The sequence below is a fragment of the Osmerus eperlanus genome, chromosome 6, assembly GCF_963692335.1.
Source record: "Osmerus eperlanus chromosome 6, fOsmEpe2.1, whole genome shotgun sequence".
Lineage (NCBI taxonomy): Eukaryota > Metazoa > Chordata > Actinopteri > Osmeriformes > Osmeridae > Osmerus > Osmerus eperlanus.
This window is the reverse complement of record NC_085023.1, coordinates 2,792,591-2,816,910: the sequence shown is the minus strand read 5'-3', so window position 1 is coordinate 2,816,910 and position 24,320 is coordinate 2,792,591. Positions and strand designations below refer to the sequence as shown.

Sequence of the window (24,320 nt, the reverse complement as noted above, 5' to 3'; positions counted from 1 at the left end):
GTCAACAGGATGTTCAGACGTGTGCTTGGCGTGTCAACAGGATGTTCAGACGTGTGCTTGGCGTGTCAACAGGATGTTCAGACGTGTGCTTGGCCTGTCAACAGGATGTTCAGACGTGTGCTTGGCGTGTCAACAGGATGTTCAGACGTGTGCTTGGCGTGTCAACAGGATGTTCAGACGTGTGCTTGGCCTGTCAACAGGATGTTCAGACGTGTGCTTGGCCTGTCAACAGGATGTTCAGACGTGTGCTTGGCCTGTCAACAGGATGTTCAGACGTGTGCTTGGCCTGTCAACAGGATGTTCAGACGTGTGCTTGGCGTGTCAACAGGATGTTCAGACGTGTGCTTGGCCTGTCAACAGGATGTTCAGACGTGTGCTTGGCCTGTCAACAGGATGTTCAGACATGTGCTTGGCCTGTCAACAGGATGTTCAGACGTGTGCTTGGCGTGTCAACAGGATGTTCAGACGTGTGCTTGGCCTGTCAACAGGATGTTCAGACGTGTGCTTGGCCTGTCAACAGGATGTTCAGACGTGTGCTTGGCGTGTAAACAGGATGTTCAGACGTGTGCTTGGCGTGTCAACAGGATGTTCAGACGTGTGCTTGGCCTGTCAACAGGATGTTCAGACGTGTGCTTGGCGTGTCAGGATGTTCAGACGTGTGCTTGGCGTGTCAGGATGTTCAGACGTGTGCTTGGCGTGTCATTTCTGCCAGTATATGTAGTCTCTGTGTTGTCACATCCACAGCTGACTCCGGTTTAAGAGCAAAACCTGACTTGTACCGAACAACCACACAGGAACATGGGTCAGTTTGCTGTTTAGCGGTGGAGGGAACCAGAGAGTAGTAAAAGAAAGGGAAGTTAACCTGACCCTGAACACAAGGCTCCATTTGGACTGGCCGGACCAGAATCTAAAACTAATAATAATAAAATATATATATATATATAAAAGGTTACTAAAAGATGACCCAGACATCCTGATGCTCAGCACTCAGAATAGTGTATAAACAGTTCAGTCCCTTCAGCTTTCAAGGTCAAACAGAACAAGCTAAAAAGGGCAATATCAACTGGAGTTTTGTCCAGTCGTGATGGAAAAAAGCAACACCATTTCCTCCGAGATATTTTTCTCGCTGTGCCAAAGCTCCCGTGTGTGCTGGCAGCTGCAGATTGGCTTGTCTGCATGGGGAAACGCACAGTCTCATTACTGAGCCGAATTGAGTTCTGATGTAGAGTGTGTTTCTGGAAAGAGAGAGTCAGAAAGCTGGGCATTTTTCTCCCAGTAATTGTGGGAGAGGGCGGGAGGAGAGGTGGGAGACAGGAGGCAGATACCAGGGGATTATGGAATGAAGAGATTGTCCTCAACACATCTCTTTGCTGCTATTTTTTCTCCCAGCGAATCTCACCTTGTTACATCCTCTACTCCGGCACTCAATTTTCTTTTGAGAGTTCTTCTCCGAGCTGAAGCAGACCTCTCGATGTTGTGGGTCAGGGTGTTCTTTCACCACCACCTCGCCTGGGAGGCTGCAGTACTTCTCCCCCTTCTCCACCCTTTTGTCTCCACCTTCCTTCTCTCTCCTCCTTCTCTCTCCAGCTCCCACTCTCGTTCTCCTTCTCCCTCCCTCCTTCTCTCTCCATCTCCCTCTTTCTTTCTCCCTCCTCTCCTTCCTTTTCCCTCCTACCTTTTCCTTGTCCATCCTCACACCTCCTCCCCTTCCTCCCTCCCCCTTCCTCTCCCAGGATTCCTGGTTAGAGTCCCAGGAGACTGAGCTGGGTAAATCAGCCGTGCCGAGTGCTGTTCTGTTTCTGTTTTCCTCAGGATTTGTCTCCTAAGAAATTGGCCCCAGAGCTGAATATGCATGACACGCGCGCCACGCAGGCCTCCGCTGTTGCCTTGTTGAGGTGGGGTGTCTCCAGAGGCCTGTGGTGATTAATAGACTCTGTCTAGCTGTCAGTCTCATGCACTCTACTGATACTGTGACAATGACCATTATTGCACGTGTTAGAGGATACTATTGATTAAGAGCTGCAGTGCATAGCAAGAGAAACGGAGAGACTGAGAAGAAAAGAAAAGAAAGAAAGAAAGAGAGAAAGGGAGAAAGAGAGATAGGATACAGAAGATGGATACAGGGGAGGTAAGGAGGGCTGAGTAAAGACAAAATAGAAAGAGGGAGGAGGAGAGAACAATTAAGAGAGAGAGAAAAAGTCCTCCTGATTTATTACGACCAATAATGAGATATTGACAGTATTTGACAGTAAGAGACATGCTCCTGTAGCAGAACTCGGCGGAAAAATCTGGAAGGGCATCTGATCTACATTTGAATGGGTCTCTGTAGCCTTCATTGTCTCAGTGTTGAGCTAGCTTACAGTGTGGCGGAGCATGAATAAATATTGTGTTGGAGGGTTTTATCCCTTTCTTTTGTTTAAAGGAATCAACTTGTTGAAATCCAGTTAATCGGGGCTCGGCTGTGGATGAACTAAATCAAAGCAGGATTGTGCTAAAGGGGTTTCATTGTATAAAACTAATGTTTTTTCATTGTACAGTACCAAGCAGCCAGCTCAAACCACGCCACCTCAGAATTGGAAATGTGATGGTTTCCATTCTGATTTAATACTCACTGTTATTCCTCTAAATAAAACGATACGGAGCAGTTATAAATTGCCCTTGTTTCCATATCATGTTGTTAGGTGCCTGAGTACGATGTCATTTACGGTATATATAAACAGAATGGATGTGTATTGTGGTGTACTGTACATGTGGCTGGAAGCGAAATCTCTCACAAAGGAACCGTGGCTGAGATCCCAGCCTTGACGGGCGACCACAAATCACACAAACCTCTCCTGCAGGAGAATGACAAAAAATGTGTATTGAATTCCCCAGTGTTAAACTTGAGCATCCCCTCTGAAGCAGGCCAGCGGAGGATATCATGTGATTAAACACAAGAACCTGGGCGGACTTTCGAGAGAAAAATAGATTTCCCCTTGAGCAGTAGATATAGCACAAGGTCACCGTCAAAATAGAACATCTTCTTCCACGCTCTACACTTGATATGTTTCCTCGATATCAAAGACATGTGCGAAGAGTCATAGTTCAGCTGACGTATTCCTCAAACCTGATGCCTCCTTTCTCGATGTCCCGTTGTTTAGCTGCTTGAGTAGCGCGGCTGTAAGCTGCTGTGCAGCTCTCAGCTACAGTCTCTGTAACAAATCTAGCATTCTACCAAACAGTGTGAGACAGGAAGAGAGCTGTTCCTGGTGTCCCTTTAAGGATGGCGTGCACATCGGCTGTAATTGCTTTTTAACAATAGGCTTGGTTACACTGCTGAGTTCACATTTGTGAGGTGAACTAATTATGGAAATGCAATTCTCCAAGCAGAACTCCCCTGTTTAATAAAACAGATGTATGACACACACCTCGACGAGATTGTCTAATAGAAGCACACAGAACGCCCTAACCCCCTCGACTCTGTTGTAATTCCACGGATCTCCAACGGCCTGTGTTGAAAGTGTTTCCAAGTTTCAAAAGAAAGAAAAAGTAGCTAGCATAGTCTATAGACTAAACTCTCTCATATACAGTCTATAGACCAGTCTCTCTCATACAGTATATAGACCTGTCTCTGTCATAGACATTATATAGACTAAACTCTCTCCTTTAGTCTATAGACCAGTCTCTCCCATAGACAGTCTATAAACCAGTATTTTTCTCCATAGGTGTTTTCACCACCAGTTAAACAATATCCATACAGGATGGACGATATCGTTTTAGTCTATTCTCTGAAAAACAGCTCCAAATGAAAACTTCTGTGAACATGTTGGAAACGTAGTCCTCCTCAGACATTGAAACACTGTCTACACTAAACTGCCCTCCTGAAACACTCCCCCTACACTTAACTGCCCTCCTGAAACATTCCGTCTACATTAAACTGCCTTCCTGAAACATTCCGTCTACATTAAACTGCCCTCCTGAAACACTCCGTCTACACTAAACTGCCCTCCTGAAACACTCCGTCTACACTAAACTGCCCTCCTGAAACACTCCGTCTGCACTAAACTGCCCTCGTGAAACACTCCGTCTACATTAAACTGCCTTCCTGAAACACTCCGTCTGCACTAAACTGCCCTCCTGAAACACTCCGTCTACACTAAACTGCCCTCCTGAAACACTCCGTCTACATTAAACTGCCCTCCTGAAACACTCCGCCTACACTAAACTGCCCTACTGAAACACTCCGTCTACACTAAACTGCCCTCCTGAAACACTCCGTCTACACTAAACTGCCCTCCTAAAACACTCCGTCTACACTAAACTGCCCTCCTGAAACACTCCGCCTACACTAAACTGCCCTCCTGAAACACTCCGTCTACACTAAACTGCCCACCTGAAACACTCCGTCTACACTAAACTGCCCTACTGAAACACTGTCTACACTAAACTGCCCTCCTGAAACACTCCGTCTACACTAAACTGCCCTCCTGAAACACTCCGTCTACACTAAACTGCCCTCCTGAAACACTCCGCCTACACTAAACTGCCCTCCTGAAACACTCCGTCTACACTAAACTGCCCTCCTGAAACACTCCGTCTACACTAAACTGCCCACCTGAAACACTCCGTCTACACTAAACTGCCCACCTGAAACACTGTCTACACTAAACTGCCCACCTGAAACACTCCGTCTACACTAAACTGCCCACCTGAAACACTCCGTCTACACTAAACTGCCCACCTGAAACACTCCGTCTACACTAAACTGCCCACCTGAAACACTGTCTACACTAAACTGCCCACCTGAAACACTCCGTCTACACTAAACTGCCCACCTGAAACACTCCGTCTACACTAAACTGCCCTCCTGAAACACTCCGTCTACACTTAACTGCCCTCCTGAAACACTCCGTCTACACTAAACTGCCCTCCTGAAACACTCCGTCTACACTAAACTGCCCTCCTGAAACACTCCGTCTACACTAAACTGCCCACCTGAAACACTCCGTCTACACTAAACTGCCCACCTGAAACACTCCGTCTACACTAAACTGCCCTCCTGAACACAAAGACATGAGCCACAAAAGCAGTGTTCCTGTGTGTGGCTGTGGCAGGAGAGGCATTCGGGAGGACCCAAAGCGTGGTGCTTTTCTCCTGGGTCCTGAGGCATGCAGCTAAGACAGAGGTTCCTGATCAGAGTCTCTCTGCGTCTCAGGTGTTCTCAAGCCAGAGGAAGATCAGTCACTGTCACAGGACATTCCTGCTGTCAGTTGATAATGAGTGTCAGCACCGAGGGCCTAGAGGCTCAGCCTGGTCGTAATTACACCGACCCAAGACTCCACAGCCCTCGAAAGTTAACACTTGATTTATTCCCTCCCCGGCTTGTTCAATAGAACTGCTGTTAATTGGTTTTCTAAACGAGTGGCGATATATAAGTATCAGGCTTCATTAAGCGGACGCTCCACCAGCCTCCCCCGGACTTGCCCAACTTCCACCAGCCTTCAGGGCCTCTATAGCCTCCATTCCGGCCTTTACTAGCCTCTATGGCCTCCTCCAGCCTCCCCTAGCCACCCCACCCCCCAACCTTCCCTAGGCCCACCCAGCCTCCCCCGGCCCCCCCAGCCTTCTTTAGCCCTCCCCAGCATCCTCCAGCCTCCGTGGCCTCTATGGTTGGTGAGGGTGCGTGAAAGGTCAGGGAGCTGAGATGTGAAGTTGCTGTTAACAAATTTGCACCCTCTGTAATGATAAGAGGTATTGACACAGCGGTCAGTCTGCAGAAACAGAGCAGGACACCATCCCTGCTCTACTGCCCAGACCCCCAAGAACCCTTATATGGCGTCGGGGTGAGGAGGAGGTGGTGGGGGGCAGGGGGGCGAACTTGCCTGGTGCCGTTTTATTTATTGCCCACTTTCTTTCAAAGCCATAACAACCGTAAAAAAGTGTTATAAAACTGTGCTGAAGCACTCTTGATGTTTCATTAAGTTAATGGGAGTACAGTTGAGCAAGAACTGCAGGGGGCTAATTTCCCTCCGCGTTTTGACGTGATAATAGCATTGAAAGGAACCAGTCATACAGTACGCACTCATCCAAACGACTGCACACTGACACCTTCCTCTCAGGCCCTATCTGGCGGCTTCATTCATCAGCTCTGAGGCGAATTGAGGCGTTTATCCAGACGGGAAGGTTAACAAAACTGTCAATTAGAGAGATATGAGGGCTTCTGACCCTTCCTGCTCTGGGGAGAATACCGCGAGAGAAAGAAAGTGGCATTATATCTCCTGTACAACGTAATCCCTGACATAATCCTTAACTTTAATTTAGTCAAATCCATGTTCATACATATAAATCCACACGAGTGCCCCTAGCGGAATTTTAATCTGCAATAGCCAACAAAATAAAATAAATATTCTGATCGGTATGTTTTTTTTATCTTGTTTTTTTCCCGGCTGCATACTATATTTTATGATTTTTATGAGGGAGTGTATGGTTATTAAACAGCCTGGAGCCTGGAGAAACCCCATGAACAAAGTTATTGCACTTTCATTACAAGTGGCCAGAGATAAAACTTTTCAAGTTCTGTTGTGTTTCAGCTTTCAGGAGACTGCATCCATGGAAAGCACATTTAAGCACCTATGTCTTGACCGAAAGGCATTTTTACATAACACTTTCCCATCAAATAAACTTCTGCACTAACCAACATGGAACTAATATGAATATATTTTTAGGTTAGTGTTCAGATTATCTAGTAGGTTTTGAACATGTGTACAATAACTCTTTCTTTGATGGTATAAGTAATGAAAGCAAAAGTGAGTTTAGTATTGTGGTGATGAGATGATGACAGGTGATGTCCCACTTCCCTGCACCGCACATACTGACGTTTCATCTCACATGAACACCAAACTACTTTTTTGCATGAGGAAAAACAGTGTCTCTGGAAAGTCAGTTAAATCAACTGATTGAATGTTTTTCTAGTAAGATCTGAGGCTTAAATCTGAGATGACAGGAACCCCATGAGAGAACCAGGATTAGACCAGGGGAAGATTATGATGATGACTGACAGGAAGCAACACTTTGAACACCACCAAAACGCTTTAACTAAGTCAGATCTGCCGATTAGAGAGAGCCTTCACCCAGGGAAGCTGTGGCACAGGAAATGGAGCCAGAAATAAAGATGGCTGCTCCAGTCTGAGATTAGTGTCAAACGGCTTCCGGTGCAGAACTGGGAGGACAGCTCTGTTGTAGCATAGAGTCTGTTTATTACCGACAAACAGCCATCACTTCATATACAGATGTGGTCACATTTGCTGGTAGCCTTTCATCTCTTTGACAAAATGCTTAATTCCTCCTGAAAATCAATGCCATTAAAGCCTATTGCATGATGTATACTTGCATGCCTTTGGTATGTCATAGAATAAAACAAAGAAGCTGTGAAAAAAGATGAAGCATTTTCATTCTGCAAAGATGTTATACAATGGCCTGGACACAAGTTAGTACCCCTTAGAAAAGAGTTGGATTATAGTGATTTTGAATTTAAATGCAAGAAAGTAATAACTGTGTAATCATTGTGTGCACCACACTGAACATGGACCAGAGAAAGTCAAAGAGAGACTGATATCTGAGGAGATCAGAAAGATAATAATAGACCAGCATGGTGAAGTTAAGGGCTACAGGATCATCTCCAACATCTTGATGTTCCTGTGACAACAGTTGCAATTATTAAGGAGTTCAATGTCCATGGAACTGTAGCCAGCCTCCATGGGCGAGGCCACAAGAAGAAACCTGACCTCAGATTGAACTGAAGGATAGTGTGAATGGTAGGAAACGAACCAGGGATAACTGGCAAAGAGATACAAGCTGAACTCCGAGGGGAAGGTACGTCAGTTTGTAATCGCACCATCAATCGCTTTTTGAGCGAGAGTGGTCTCCCTGGAAGAAGACCAGGCGGTCTCCACTTCTGAAAGACAAACATTAAAAAGCCAGACTGGAATTTGCTAAAATGCTAGAAAGACACAATTCTTCTGGGAGACCAAACTGGAGCTTTTTGGCAAGTCATAGCAGTTCTGTTCACAGATGAATCCTCCCAGTGTCAGAAAGCTGTGTCTCAGTCGCAGGTCACGGATCCTCCAACAGGATTCTGACCCAAAACACACGGCTAAAAGCATCCAAGAAGTGATAAGAACAAAACATAGGAGCATTCTGCCGTGGCCTTGTATGAGTCCTGATCTGAACCCTAACCAACATCCATAGAAGGAGCTGAAAGTTGCAGTCTGGAGGAGGCACTCATCAATCCTGAGCCAGATGGAGCATTTTTCTCAGGAAGCGTGGGCCAGACTACCTGTTAACAAGTGCACAAGTCTCACTGAGCGCTACAGAAAACATTTGATTGCAGTAGTTGCCTCTAAAGACTGTGCAACTAATTATTAGGTTGAGAGTCCCATCATTTTTGTCAATACCATTTAAAATGCTGGAAAACAAAAGCATAAGCAAATTAAATATGGAATCAATAATGGTGGATGCCAAATCAAATCAAATGTATTTGTATAGCCCTTTTTACACGCAAGCATGTCACAGAGGGCTTCACATATGCCCATAGAACTGCCCCTCAACCAACCTAAACCCTCAAGGAAGACAAGGAAAAACTCCCCCAAAACTCTCAACAGGAGAAAAAAAAATGGAAGAAACCTTGGGAGGAGCAATTCAGAGACGGTTGGTGGGAGAGAGGAGCAGAACACAGGCTAAACATAGTCATACAGTGTCGATGGGTTTTTAAAACACCAAAATCCATTATTCAACTTTATAGATGTAGGTCAGGACCGGGAGACTCGCGACCAGGTCCAGCGTTGGCTGACCGACGACCAGGCAGGTGCTGACAACTCAAACCCTCCACACCACAAGGGATGTGTGTGGGGGGGGGGACAGAGAGAGGAGAGCAGGGATTAGAGAATGCCAGGAGCAGCTAACAGTTACAGTCATAATAGAATGAGATCCCCACCGGTCAAGTGTGGACTGGTGCAGCAATTTAACAGAGCAAAAAAGGGGAATTTGATGCAACCCCACACACCAAGACAGCGACAGCCCCCCCTTATTTGGAACATGAAATCTGTTCCAGGGGAAGAGAACTCTAAAATAAGTTATACTTAAAGAATAAGGATGGAAACAACCCGTCCCCCGTTGCCTCCAACTAGTAACATACTTACCTTTAACAGTCGTAGAATTGACTAAACAATAACGTTTTTAACCTAATTTTAAACGTTGAAACAGTATCAGACTCCCTAATTGAGATGGGTAGTTTATTCCAGAGAAGAGGCGCTCTATATGAGAACGCCCTACCTCCAGCTGTTTTTTTCTTAATTTTGGGAACCACCAGATAGCCGGCAATTGGATGCCAATTGCTTTTGTCAGTTATTACAATGGAAATTGCAAGGATCACTGCATGACATGACACAACTTTTCATTCAATGTGTTGGCACGTGCTGTATACTGTTTACAATACATTTCAGAGGGATTCAACTGCAGTTTTAAGGAATTCTACTTCTAAATACATTCTCTCAAGGAACAATTCTTGCTACTTATTGCCCAAGACGTTTTACAACGTCTTGGGCAATAAGTTACAAATAGTAATTACTATACGACCGGGTAGTGTACTGGTGTCTACAGGGTTTAAATAGAGTTACTTTGCTCCTGATGTTAACTATAACTCCAGTCGGCAATCAATGACAGCATCCTGTACACTGCGGCAACATCAAGGTCAACAGGTCAAGGAAGCGTCCAATACACACAGCTCATAGGACACGCGTCCTGTACAAGCCAGATCGATAGTGTTTGCGGGACTTGATTCAGCTGTGTCGCCTGTTCCACTCCGGGGGCGTGGATGTGTAGATGGGATCCTCTAGCCATGGAATTAAGCATTGATTTTTTAATGTTCCGTCCTTCAGCAATTAGTGTCCCAGCAGACGGAGTAGCTACGGGGCAATGCTCGGTGCTCAGATAAACACTGTTGTGTTAAAAGCTGCAAGTTTGGCTTGAAAGGTCCATGTGTGTGTGTGTGTGTGGGGGGGTATTTTAATTACACATGGGGTTATGGTGCGGGTTATCGCCTGTTTGTCTAAAGTCATTTTCAATGTCTTGGAATTTCACACCAAGTTTCATGTAGATGCTACTTTGGCACAAGCCAAAAATGACGTGACGTCTCATTTAAAGCAAGTCAGACCCTCTGAATTCCCCCGGTGACACTGTCACTAACGTCAGCGTGTTGTCCTCTACGCAGGGCTACGACGACGGCTACGACGGAGAATACGACGACCAGAGTTACGACACCTACGAAGAGAACTACAGCAGCCAGTCCAAGAGGTGAGAGGGCTCCTTCTGAGGCTGTGGAGAGAGGGCTCCTTCTGAGGCTGTGGAGAGAGGGCTCCTTCTGAGGCTGTGGAGAGAGGGCTCCTTCTGAGGCTGTGGAGAGAGGGCTCCTTCTGAGGCTGTGGAGAGAGGGCTCCTTCTGAGGCTGTGGAGAGAGGGCTCCTTCTGAGGCTGTGGAGAGAGGGCTCCTTCTGAGGGCACACATGAATGAAAACCAACAACAATTAATGAATGAATAGTCGACACATTCGTTCATCATCCTCTCCTTTGGTGTTCCTTTACTCTCCTTTTTTCCTTTTCTCATCCCTTCTCTTCTTTTTCTTCTCTCCCTTTTCCTTCTCTCCCTTTCCCCTCCCTCCTTTTCTCTTCTGTTCTGTGGTTGGGAGCAGATGTTGTTTGATCAGGGTATTGTTCTAGCTTAGACCTGTTACCCTTGTAAATATTTGACTAAACATAATTATCCCATTCATCATCTCTACAGCATTACTGATATTATGGTGAGCCTCTTGTGTGTGTTCCCATGACAATAGAGCCATCAAACCCAACTACAGCTGAGCTCTCTAACTCACTTACCTCAACCAAAATAATGTGCTGCATGATTTAATAGGGATTTGTGTAATGTACTTTGTGTTTTATGAGTTTAAGTATTCCAAACAGGTCCTCTTGATTAAGTTGAAATCCATGACGAAGGACAGCCATTAAGTCATTCAGTCAAAAGGGGAATTGGACGTTCAATCGTTAAAAAGTTTTTGTTTTTCACAGCATTTCAGAGTATTATGAATACGGCCATGGAAGCAATGATGAAACATACAACAGCTATGGTGAGTGTTACCTTTATCACTCCTTATCTGCAAGCACCACCCCTGCACCACCCCTGCACCAACCCTGCACCACAATAACACAGGTTTGGAGGCTCATGTTGATCAATGGAGCGAAACCACAACGACAATCTAGTGTGCTGCATCAGTATTCAGTGAGGTCCAGTATTCATGTGAGCTCAACCCAGACTCTGTTGGTGAAGCTCCAGGGCCACTCTGTCATCCATGGGTCCAACTGTACCTCTACCTAGACCACCACGGCATAGCTGCCAGTTGGGCTCTGCCTCTGGGCTCAGCTCCCTTACCTCCACCCCCATCCACCCCTTACCTCCACCCCCATCCACCCCTTACCTCCACCCCCATCCACCCCCATTCACCCCTTACCTCCACCCCTTACCTCCACCCCCATTCACCCCTTACCTCCACCCCTTACCTCCACCCCCATTCACCCCTTACCTCCACCCTTTACCTCCACCCCTTACCTCCACCCCCATTCACCCCTTACCTCCACCCCTTACCTCCACCCCCATTCACCCCTTACCTCCACCCCTTACCTCCACCCCCATTCACCCCTTACCTCCACCCTTTACCTCCACCCCCATCCACCCCTTACCTCCACCCTTTACCTCCACCCCCATCCACCCCTTACCTCCACCCTTTACCTCCACCCCCATTCACCCCTTACCTCCACCCCTTACCTCCACCCCCATTCACCCCTTACCTCCACCCCTTACCTCCACCCCCATTCACCCCTTACCTCCACCCCTTACCTCCACCCCCATTCACCCCTTACCTCCACCCTTTACCTCCACCCCCATTCACCCCTTACCTCCACCCCTTACCTCCACCCCCATTCACCCCTTACCTCCACCCTTTACCTCCACCCCCATCCACCCCTTACCTCCACCCTTTACCTCCACCCCCATTCACCCCTTACCTCCACCCCTTACCTCCACCCCCATTCACCCCTTACCTCCACCCTTTACCTCCACCCCCATCCACCCCTTACCTCCACCCTTTACCTCCACCCCCATTCACCCCTTACCTCCACCCTTTACCTCCACCCCCATCTACCCCTTACCTCCACCCTTTACCTCCACCCCCATTCACCCCTTACCTCCACCCCTTACCTCCACCCCCATCCACCCCTTACCTCCACCCCCATCCACCCTTTACCTCCACCCACATCCACCCCTTACCTCCACCCCTTACCTCCACCCCCATTCACCCCTTACCTCCACCCCTTACCTCCACCCCCATTCACCCCTTACCTCCACCCTTTACCTCCACCCCCATCCACCCCTTACCTCCACCCCTTACCTCCACCCCCATTCACCCCTTACCTCCACCCCCTTCCACCCCTTACCTCCATCCCCATCCACCCTTTACCTCCTTCCCCATCCCCACCACACAATCCTGGCCTCTCTCACTACCCCCACCCCCCTTACCTCTACCCCCATCCCCACCACACAATCCTGGCCTCCCCCCACTGTCTAGGGGCTTCAGAGCATGGTGCCCACACAGACTCAGTCTAGGGGCTTCAGAGCATGGTGCCCACACAGACTCAGTCTAGGGGCTTCAGAGCATGGTGCCCACACAGACTCAGTCTAGGGGCTTCAGAGCATGGTGCCCACACAGACTCAGTCTAGGGGCTTCAGAGCATGGTGCCCACACAGACTCAGTCTAGGGGCTTCAGAGCATGGTGCCCACACAGTCAGCAGTGGCTGGCAGGCCTCAGCCATGGGCCTGGGTCTGAGTGGGGCTGGAGGGGCAGCTGTGTGCCAGCGGCTCCCGCAGGGTCTGTGGAGGAGGGAGGGTGTGCCAGCCAGCCAGCGTACTGCCTTCTGCAGCAGGAGCCTGTTATGGGCGCAGGCTTTGTGACAGGCTCGGAGGCTGAAGCTGGCTGTGTGCCCGATGTCCTGTTCCGAAGCCACCACTCCCAGCGCCGCCTCCCAGCACTCGTTCGTTTTCAGTACCGTGAATCGTTCACGAGAGGGTGGGGGTGGGGCGGTTAGGGACCACAAACCAAAGGGGCCAGTGATTTGATTTTCTGCCCCATAAACACTTAGCGACATGGATCTGGCAGCACTGGCTGCAGACGGTGAGGTCTCTGCTCTGGATGTCGTCTGAATATTTGAAAAAAAGGCGGAGTGCGAGCGGTCCAAAGCCAGGCCCCGGCACTGGGCCCGGCGGCACAGGACACAGAGACCGTGTCATCCAGGAAGTGTGGTGCATGCAGGACACAGAGACCGTGTCATCCAGGAAGTGTGGTGCATGCAGGACACAGAGACCGTGTCATCCAGGAAGTGTGGTGCATGTCCGGCAACAGCTCTTGGTGTAGCCGGAGACCAGAACACAGACCTGAGAACACAGACCTGAGAACACAGACCTGAGAACACAGACCAGAGAACACAGATCAGAGAACACAGACCTGAGAACACAGACCTGAGAACACAGACCTGAGAACACAGACCTGAGAACACAGACCTGAGAACACAGACCTGAGAACACAGACCTGAGAACACAGACGTGAGAACACAGACCAGAGAACACAGACCAGAGAACACAGACCTGAGAACACAGACCTGAGAACACAGACCTGAGAACACAGACCTGAGAACACAGACCTGAGAACACAGACCTGAGAACACAGACCTGAGAACACAGACCTGAGAACACAGACCTGAGAACACAGACCTGAGAACACAGACGTGAGAACACAGACCTGAGAACACAGACCTGAGAACACAGACGTGAGAACACAGACGTGAGAACACAGACGTGAGAACACAGACGTGAGAACACAGACCTGAGAACACAGACCTGAGAACACAGACCTGAGAACACAGACCTGAGAACACAGACCTGAGAACACAGACGTGAGAACACAGACCTGAGAACACAGGGGTTGTGTGAGAGTTGTGTTAGAATCAGCAATGCTTGTTTAGGTGTTTAGCGATGAGAAAATGGACTCATTATTGTTTTGAAGACACTGGTTGAACATGGCTCTACTTGCCGTGTCGGTTTGACTTAAAGCTGCTTCAAAAAAATACCTAATCACACTCTTAACCGTTGGACTCTTCTGCTGACAACATCAGTTCCTCACAAAGGGACTTCTTCTGCAAGTGTGGTGGTTGTTAATGACAAATGATGTGACTCGTGTTTTCTGACCTCTTCCAGAGGAGGAGTGGATGACCTCCCGGCCTGCTCTTAAAGCTCCGGCGACCCGCCTGGCCCGGGCAACCTACAGAGAACATCCCTATGGTAGATATTGAAGGTGCCTCACACCTGTGAACGCCAACATAAGACAACCAACCTTACGATCGTCCCCCCCCCCTCTCCTCCCCCAAAGTTGTAGCGTACCTCCTTCCCCTCTCCAATCTGCCCCTTCCTCCGAATCTCTCAACCCAAGGAACCACACACAAAGCACATAACCCCTAACCATTCAAGCGGTGGCAGTTTTGTCTTTGTTTTTTTGATAACTTGGGACTCTTTTTCTAGAACAACAAGAAAAGAAACTGAAAAAAAGAGAGACTATTTTGATTTGACATTGCACCCATGCATTGGAGTGCGGCTCCTGGTTGTCAACAGTTGTATGTCCCCCTTACATGAAAGCAGGAGGCTGGTTCAGACCTAAATGCGGTGGGACTTGCCCCCCTTAGTGCAATGTGATGACATCATGTTGATACTGGGATGCTAGTGCTGTATGAAGCTGACAGACTTTATACATTCTTTTTTTTATATTTGTTATGATGTTACATATTGATCTTGTAAAACAAATACACATTTTGATGTTGGGGTTGAGGGAAATCTCAAGAGATGTGCAGTATGTAGCTTACTACAAGTGCTTTGTTCTGTGTTTAATCTGTATTTGTACATAAAAACCATATAATAAAAACGCTTAAAGCACGGTGTGTAAGCTTCTCTAAATAGGTGGCCATAAATTGGTTAATTTCTTTTGCCAATATTGCCATAATTTGTTAATTGAGACGAAACGTTTTTGGTTAAAAAAGTAAGAACCATCTGAATCATATGTTTCTATCATATAATTCCTGGCTGGTTTCAGGTCCTGCATAAAGGGTTGATAGAGGACGTCCTTCAAAAGTGAAATTGCGAGTCTGTCTTGGTCAGTTTTTTGTGCATTAGTAGATATCATGCATTAACCCAACTAAAGAAACATTGGTTAAATAATTTCAAAGTAAACACTAAATTGTTTCATGAGTCTTGGATAGCTATATTAAATGTATAATTTGTTAATGAGAAGAAACTGTTTAGATAAATACGTTGATTTCTTATCATATTCTTTAAGTTTTACCTCATTAAAGACAAATTCTGATCGAGCTGTTTGTAGCCTGTATCTGAGAATGACATGGGAGTTGACAGAGGTAAGATAAGTCACAGTATTCTACCTTCAGTTTTGTCTAAATGCCTTAGACCTCTCACCTGGCTACTACACTGCTTAATGTACCTTATGTGAATATTGCAGATATTCACACCTCTCCAGAGTGTCATGACTGAGTGACTAGAAAAGGCTTTCAGTCCTCAGCACCTCACACCTGCAAGCCATCAGTGTCTCTGCATTCACACTTCTTCTTCCTGGTTATTCAACCCTAGAAAGCTGCATTTTGTACTGCAATTTCCAGTGCTTTAAATTACCAGCCCTGAAAGCCTTTTAGAAAACTGAATTCTCTTTCTATGACTAGTACACCTGAAGGCTGACTCTGTTTAAGAGAATAGATCGCGGGACTCAAAGGATGACTAAACATAAAGCAGGTAACCTCAATAATAACTCTAATTCTGCGTTTGCCAAGTCATAGGAAGTTATAAAGTTACTTACACTTAAAAAAGTAAACCGGCCCGTCCCTAACCCCCTGAATAAGACCCCCAGACGACATAAAACCGCTAATTCCTGTTAACTAGAAACATAAAAAATGACTAATTTTTATGAAAAACGAAGGAATAACACACCAGTTAATACAATACACTAAAACGTAATATTCTTAAATGTCTCACCAGCTAAACCTGTACCTACATAACCAGAAACACCAAAGCTGAACCCTTGTATTGAAGCCGTCACCTGACCCCCTCAGCTCGACCCCTATCTTGACCTGGTTTACTTTTTTGACAGTAACAAACTGTAGGCATGACACTGCTGTGCACTGTCCATACTGTCACATCGCATGCTTTCATCAAGGAGTCATATACTTGTACTGCTTCAGTTCTTCAACATGAGTATATACAGTATATATACACATACATCATATTCACCTCCGAAGGAGAGCCGTCTAACTGTCATCATGTTATTTTTTCCTCACAGGTATGACTACCTGTAACTGATGTCTCGTGAACCAGTCAGGGAGTTATGAGAGGTGAGTTGACACTTTCTATTCTCTCTATATTTACCATGTAATTGATGTAATGAACAGTACAATAAGATACATAATCCAATGCCATGACTTTTCAGTATTTACAGTCGCTTGGGTACATTTTTCAGATCACAATTTAAATTCTCCAAACGATTCAACATCCGCATCATCTAGTCACTTGTGCGCACTATCAAACTAATGTTTTCTTCTTATGATCAAATTGGTAAGGCTCCGGTACGTTCATGCAAATGAATATGTTCAATCGTTTGCTGTTTCCTACATGATCAATTGCTTACGTCATGTTGATCAAAATGTATTATTCTATAAAATTATTGTCATGTTGAACAGTCTTACACCCCAAAACATCTGGGCTGTAGTTCAGTACATAAGTCATTACATGCAAAATGGTTGAGCCAGTTGTTATAATTGTAAATGCCCCTGCAGCGCTGCAGGTACAGTTCCGCCTCTGCAGCGCTGCCGGTACAGTTCCGCCCCTGCAGCGCTGCCGGTACAGTTCCGCCCCTGCAGCGCTGCCGGTACAGTTCCGCCCCTGCAGCGCTGCAGCTGAGGAGTCCTTTCTGTCTTTAATGTTTCTCTTTCACTTTGGCTCAATTCTCAAAGGAGAATTCAATCATTATTTTTTCAAAATATTACATTCAAATCTCTGAACAAATAGCTTTTTGTTCACACCACACTTGATTATTAATGTAATCAAATTGTAAGTCTTTTGGCACACCCGTGCAAAAGAGTATTGTCTACAATTGTGCACAAGAACTACATGCACATGGCTTGCTGATCCAAACGGATGAGTTGATTCTCAGTGAAATTGTCATACTCTTCACAACTGTCTTTCATCGTGTGAGCCATCACATGCAAAATGATCCATTCAATTATCAAAATCTGTCAGACATACAGTTCATGTATATTCCATAAATATCTATGACATGGAATGTTTGTGATGTCTGAGAATTTTTTTGGGAGAGATGAACTAATGATTTTGAGCAATGAATGGGCTTTTGAAAGTAATCCATTGTGTTGCAGTTTGTACAAATTGTTTCGAGAAATTCACATACTTTTTTGCAAATGTAAAGAATGATTCAATAAATGTACCAAAGCGACGGAGAAAAACTGTAAAATATAATACACTGCATTCAGAATCAGAAGAATCAGAATTGGTTTTTATTCGCCATGAAAGTTTGCACAGACAAGGATTTTACTTTGGCAGGAGAGCCTACCTAGGCAGCCATTTTCAGCGCCAACTAGAAAGTTACAGCATAACATGAGGAGAGGAGGAGAGAAAAAGGCAACCCCCAGACTATGATCCTAGAGGAGTACAGTGTGGGAACAGGAGAAAACCTCAGCACATAAGCACAACAACATTTACAAAAACACGTGACTTGCAACGGGGAGTGGGGGGGGGGGGGTAGACGAGCAGCATCTGGACCTGCAGCCATGGTAGGCGCTGGACACAGACCCGCCAGCCACCCTGGGGAAACAAGCAGGCGAAGGCATTGGATGGGGGTGGGGGGGTGGTGATATCTGTAGTAGGTGAAAGTTAATGTGTGAGTAGGTCTGGGTTGGCGCCCTCGACCTAGGCCACAATCAGTCTGTTGTATTGTAATTCCATTACAATACAACAATTAGTTACATTACAAAACAAGCCAAACCACTACCTATCGCTAAGCCCCGCCCCTCGAACGCAAACGGGCCAATGGCAGTTTAGTAACAGCTGCACTCGGACATCTTCAGTTTACAACTCCATATAGTAGCATTAGGAAAAGGGATTCTTCTCTTGTTTTATCGGGTTTGTTGTAATTTACATTTAGTCATTTAGTCATTTAGCAGACGCTCTTATCCAGAGCGAATTTAAGTGTAAAACAATGGTCAAACGATGTGCATGGGGTAGATGCAACACTGATACGAGGTGTCATGAGAGGATGGGCAATGGGGTATATTTTATCCCATTTCCCAAACCAAAACAAGAGGGCCAAATGTCTCCGGTGGATAAAGCTGTGTAGCAGACCACACAGTCAACTCAACGTAACGAAGATAAACAAGGATGTCATCACATTATTGTCATTGACAATACCGGCTTACTTTCACCACTGATATTATGCTAGGCTTAGGCAAGTTATCTCTGGTTAAAACTATCTAACGTTAACGTTATTAGCTACATATAACGTTTGGCTAGCTATTCACTAGCTAGAAAGTTAGGACACTGCCCTGTCATATCTACTTTTAAATTATGTACGTATCCCTCCATTCATTGCATCATGAAGTCCCTTTTGACGGCTAAAACTCTAGTCAGCTGCGATAGCTTGTCCGAGTTAGCAACAGTAACTAAGAGTAACTAACACTACATTTGATTTTGTTGTGTGCTCATCAACATCAAAGTTACCATTGAGCATGTTTACCAGTTTATACATGGGAAGTTTGTAATATAAGATGCTGTCATTTGACATCCAGCCCTTGCATGTGTAACGGGTGTGAACCTGTGAAACTCACTCCTCAGGTATGTAACAGGCCACCCGCGTCAACGAATAGCTAGCTTTTCTTTGGCGTAGTTGGTAGTGGTCGCGCTTGGCAAGTCAGAGGTCGTGCGTTCGAGCCCAGAGAGTGGCGAACGACACCTTGCTGTGACGGAGCGTGGCTACGTCTGTTACATACCGTCACACATGAATAAGCAACAAGATTCAGTGTTCAACTGTATTGTTGTTTGGTGAGCATCTTCTTTCCGTCTACTCCTGGCCTTGAGAAACAACACTCGTGGCTGTCTGATTAAACACATCGAGGAGAGAGGAAACCACCTTGAGATAGATGAAACTCTGGTGCAGGTGCTCTAGTTTCTAAAAAGATTTATTCTACCAGGGATATTGAACTTTTGGGCAACAATACCCATACACAACATTGTGAGAAAAGGTTTGGACATCCACTTTACAATACTGCTCTGTGAACAGCTTATTAGACAAGCGTGTTTTTGGAAGTGCAGAGGGCAGTTCACCTTTCAAGTGAGACTTTAGATCTGTTCTCTGCTCTGCTACTTTGTTTCCAGTTACGTGGGGATTTATTGAAAATATCAGTTTGAGTGGAGTCCTCCTCACACCTTCAGGGTTAGAATGGAGAGTGTTAGAACACTGCATTCACACAGAACACAGCCTTCAGCTTTGGCCCCGAGTTCCCATATCACCAAAAGGGTTACGCGGGTTCTCTAAATCGGCACATTCACATCCCATTAGTGGTACACAAGATGTTACATTAACAACAACGGACATGAACAAGAAGGCGTCCATCTTTAACAGATTTGTTTTTGTTCGTGACGATCGCAGCTCGTGCCATTGTCAGGCTACAGCAGCGGGCTTGTGTCAACAGCGCTTCAACAGGAGACCTGCACCTTAAACGCTTCCATTTCACTTTAATTCAGATGGATAGGTCCCTAAATAATGAAAGGGAACATGTGCACGCGCTCTCTCTCTCTCTCTCTCTCTCTCTCTCTCTCTTATGAAGCGAAAGTATTATTCATGGGGAAGAAAAACAAGGTCAGCTATGCAATATTTCTAAGACGTTGTAAGGAGAAAACGGCTCAACATCTCAGATCTCTGCTGAGAGCAGACAGAAACTTTTAACAGTTAACTCACAAGGACATCCTCCCCCTGCCCCTCCCCCCCCATTCCCGTCTCCCCCACCACCAACACAAACAAGCTACTCCTTTTGTTTTGCTCACATGATTTCGACTCCCCTGATGAACAGCTGTAAGGAACAGTAAACAGTGGTCCCGTCTGTGTGTAGTACGGTACATCACAGCGTCTGGCCTTGGCTCACTAACAAGCAAGCCTGTTATGATCTTGCCCTGTAGGCTAATACTTAGTACAGAAGCCTTGCGTGGCGGTGGATTTTGCTGCAAGGGAAAGAGTACAGATATACATAACTATGGTCCTTGTGGATAGAACGAGCATGTTAATTACAAACACGGGTGAGGGCAGGGAGGGACGCAGAATGTAATAGACCCTATCCCCCTTCACTACGCTCCAGACATTTAGGTAATTAATATTCAAATTAAAAATACCCATCTTCCTCCGGTGAATGAGCGAGGCATAGGCTATTTAAGATGAAGGATGTGAACCGTGCTCACAGATAACAGTGAATGTATAATTGTAGTAACCATTAATTATTTATCATATATTATTATTACTAATAATTTACTAAAGGGATATGCTGATCAAAATTCAGCGTATACTTTAGAACAGCTGCATGAACATCAGCAGGGTGCGTGCATGGTGTAGCCTGTCATCTCTGCACGAGGCTGCATCACAATAAGCAAATATCCAGCCACGGAGGGATTTAGATTTTTTTTTATCCACGTGATAAAAAGGTGAGGAGTGATGCGATTAACATCCATGCCTTGTTAATCCTAACTAGTTGTCGCATATTAGTTTCTACACAGAGGGGTTGGCTATAGAGTGGGTTGGGTGTGGGGGGGTCGCTCACTGTGGCTTGACTGACGGCGGATCAAAAAGGTCCCAGATTCAAATCCCCCATGTCGCCTTGGAGAAAAGATAGGGAGAGAGTGGGGGGGACTGAAAACTTGAATTGTTATTTATTTTTTCTTCCATGATCTCCAAACATGATCCCAGCTACCATGCCGCTGTGCAGCCTGCAGGTTGTAGATTGACGGAAGTTATTTTAGCCTACAGTCAGCCTCCCCACCTCCTATAGAATCGTATTATAACAGACCTGGGGTCATACTGTACACAGAACATTCCAGACGCATGAATCTAGGCCACAGGAGCGCTGTCTTTATGGCTACCTTACACTGTTCTGCTAGCGTAGGCGAAGCTCAGGTAATGGATTTCTGGCGTTACAAGCAAAGCCTTAGCGAATATAAATATTTATATTTATAGTCTCATATGAGACTTTGACATTAGATTGCAGTACTTTTATACTTAATGTATACCATGAGGCATTTGTGTTGTGGATTTAGCGTTCGTGCTTGTAAAAAAATGTCTCGCGTACATTCATAGACCTGTGGCTCTTCAGAGCAATGAGAGAATCAAAACGATTTTTGCTACCCAATGACAACCGATCGTTAAACATGCAACCACTGTCAGGCTCCCAGGGACTGCCATAGGCTGTCCAGGTAGTAACGATTCTGATTGACCGAAACTTCACGTGATTAAACAAAGCCGTAGCAGAAATTTGACGCAGAAGGAATGGGTTGCCTTGGGGAAGTCACCTATAAAATAATCTGGTTAGTTTAAATGCTGTCATATCAGTCCACATCAGAATGAGATGAATAATATATAAGAACATGTATTTCAGAGGCAGCAACCCATAGTAAATTCCCTGCCATTATTGTGCTACACCATTTCAGTTTTTAATTGAAATTCGAGTCGGTAATAAGAAAGATGTAATCAACATCAAGAGATATCCATCAAGAAACCGTGTGTGCGTGCTTGCGCGCGCGTGTGCATGTGTGTATAGCGAGCCTATTGACTTCAGTGGTTTAGTAAGGCTCAGTGGCGGTTCTAGACAAATCCTACTGGGGGGGGGGGGGGCAAGGGGGGGGGCAGTGTTTAATCAGAGGGGCACATTAAAAAACGGAAAAATATTATTTAAACATGAAATACTTTAATTTTGCTTTACATTAAAATCATACAAACGGCTCTGGCTCTTCCAGCTCCTCAGCTCTCTCAATACCTTGATATGTTTCTCTAACTTTTTCATTTACTGGGGCAAAAAAGGCTGCAATGTCCCTTCCTCGTTTCATGATGACTACTAGAAGAAGAAAAACGTGTAAACGTGTTTTTTTATTTTTTTTAGTTCAGCACAGGGGGGGCCAGGGACATTTTTACAGGGGCACTGGCCCCTGTAGGACCCGTGTAGAACCGCCCCTGGTAAGGATACTTTTATTGTTAATGTCTTCTGTTTGGCAATGCGGGATGATTGAAGGCTAAAGAGTGATATATTTGGATTAGCGAGCAGAAAGGTTTGTTCGTTAGCAAGGCTCCGGGTCAGGTAATTGCAGCTGTCAGTGGAATCTAATCAGTGCTGAACAGACGATAACTCTACCAGCTTAGAACCAACCTCGAGGTGCTGCCTAGTCACTCACTCAGAAATGTCTTTGACCAAATATTCTTCAGTTGGCTTTCTCCTCCAATGGATTTCTTTCCTCCAAGGTTTCTTCAATTTTTTCTCCTGTTGAGAGTTTTTCTGGGAGTTTTTCCTTGTCTTCCTTGAGGGTTTAGGTTGGTTGAGGGGCAGTTCTATGGGCGTATGTGAAGCCCTCTGTGACATGTTTGCATGTAAAAAGGGCTATACAAATACATTTTGATTTGATTTGATAGCCTACTTGGAAACATCCTCTTTCTGTTAAGTTTCAACAATAACTTGTATAGCATGTCTTGAGCCGCTGCATAGTGGCACGCACAAGGCTAAACTCGACACAAGCAGGGTTTGCAACCTCTTAACCACACAACAACATTGTCTTTGGCTGATATTACATCAATATTACCCCAAGAAGCTCCAATAATCTGAACAATTCATCCAAAATATACAAGCATTGATTCCATCTGCAGTGTGTACACAGTGCTGGAGACCTGCTTGTCTTGCGGGCTGCATTTAAAATGGACAGTTTCATGCCCGAGTCCTTGAAATACACACAGGTAGTAGTAATCCCAATTCAAAGTGAAAGAGAATGTGTTTATACAATACTTTCACACATCACTGGTGCATAAAACCATTTGCTGTAGCAGCACAGAAGCTCCAGGAGGCAACATGTAATTGAATTGCGGATGATTCTGCCACCGTGGCATGATAGCATCACATCGAGGTAGCTGAAAGAGCTGCAGGTTGTCTCATGTGTTGTGCGGTTAAAACACTCATGAATCCACTGCCTGCTGTTAATGAGATGTCTTTGGAAAAAAGAAAATTTTCTAAGGCAACTTAACCATGAGCACAGCGTGGTCTCAGCCATAGACCAGTTTAGGGTGATCAAACAGTCACTGTGATCAATGCCAGGCCAGCACCTCTATTCCTGATTGCTCTATTCAGCCAGGACCTGGAGGCACAGCAGGAAGCCTGGATACCCTATCATAGTTTCTATTCTGAATTCTCATCTCGTACTCTCAGCCAATAGACAGCACTTCTCCGCAGCTTCAAACCCCAAAATCTCATTTGATTTGCATAGCCCTTTTTACAAGCAATGTCACAGAGGGCTTCACAGATGCCCACATATCAGCATTTATAACCATATAACCATATAGGGAGTCAGGTGGCTGAGCGGTGAGGGAGTCGGGCTAGTAATCCGAAGGTTGCCAGTTCGATTCCCGGTCATGCCAACTGATGTTGTGTCCTTGGGCAAGGCACTTCACCCTACTTGCCTCGGGGGTAATGTCCCTGTACTTACTGTAAGTCGCTCTGGATAAGAGTGTCTGCTAAATGTAAATGTAAATGTAAATAACCAACCTAGTTCATTTCCTGAGATTACATAACTTTTTGGTTCATTTGGGAGACACTTTTATCCAAAGCAACGTACAATAGAAAGTACTGAAAAAGATCAAGGATCAGAAGTGCACAGTTCTAAAGGTGTTTCAGTGGTCAAAGTCAAGGAACGCTGTGATTACCAGCCATATCACAAAGTAACCACATCTCAGCTACCGGCACAGTGAACAATACTATCTTAACCACAGTGATAACATGATAACATCTCAGCTACCGGCACAGTAAACAATACTATCTTAACCACAGTGATAACATGATAACATCTCAGCTACCAGGCACAGTGAACAATACTATCTTAACCACA

General features: G+C 45.6%; 1 protein-coding gene across 1 annotated transcript in view; it reads left to right on the top strand.

Moving 5' to 3' along the window:
* Nucleotides 1-15,048, top strand: part of khdrbs2 (KH domain containing, RNA binding, signal transduction associated 2) — a 68,870-nt gene extending 53,822 nt beyond the window's left edge. Inside the window, exons 7-9 of the mRNA XM_062462998.1 lie at nt 10,247-10,329; nt 11,098-11,156; nt 14,334-15,048. Of these exons, the coding sequence (XP_062318982.1) occupies nt 10,247-10,329; nt 11,098-11,156; nt 14,334-14,428 (237 nt within the window). The 3' untranslated portion in view covers nt 14,429-15,048. The remainder of the gene's footprint in view (nt 1-10,246; nt 10,330-11,097; nt 11,157-14,333) is intronic.
* The last annotated feature ends 9,272 nt before the right edge of the window (nt 15,049-24,320 follow it).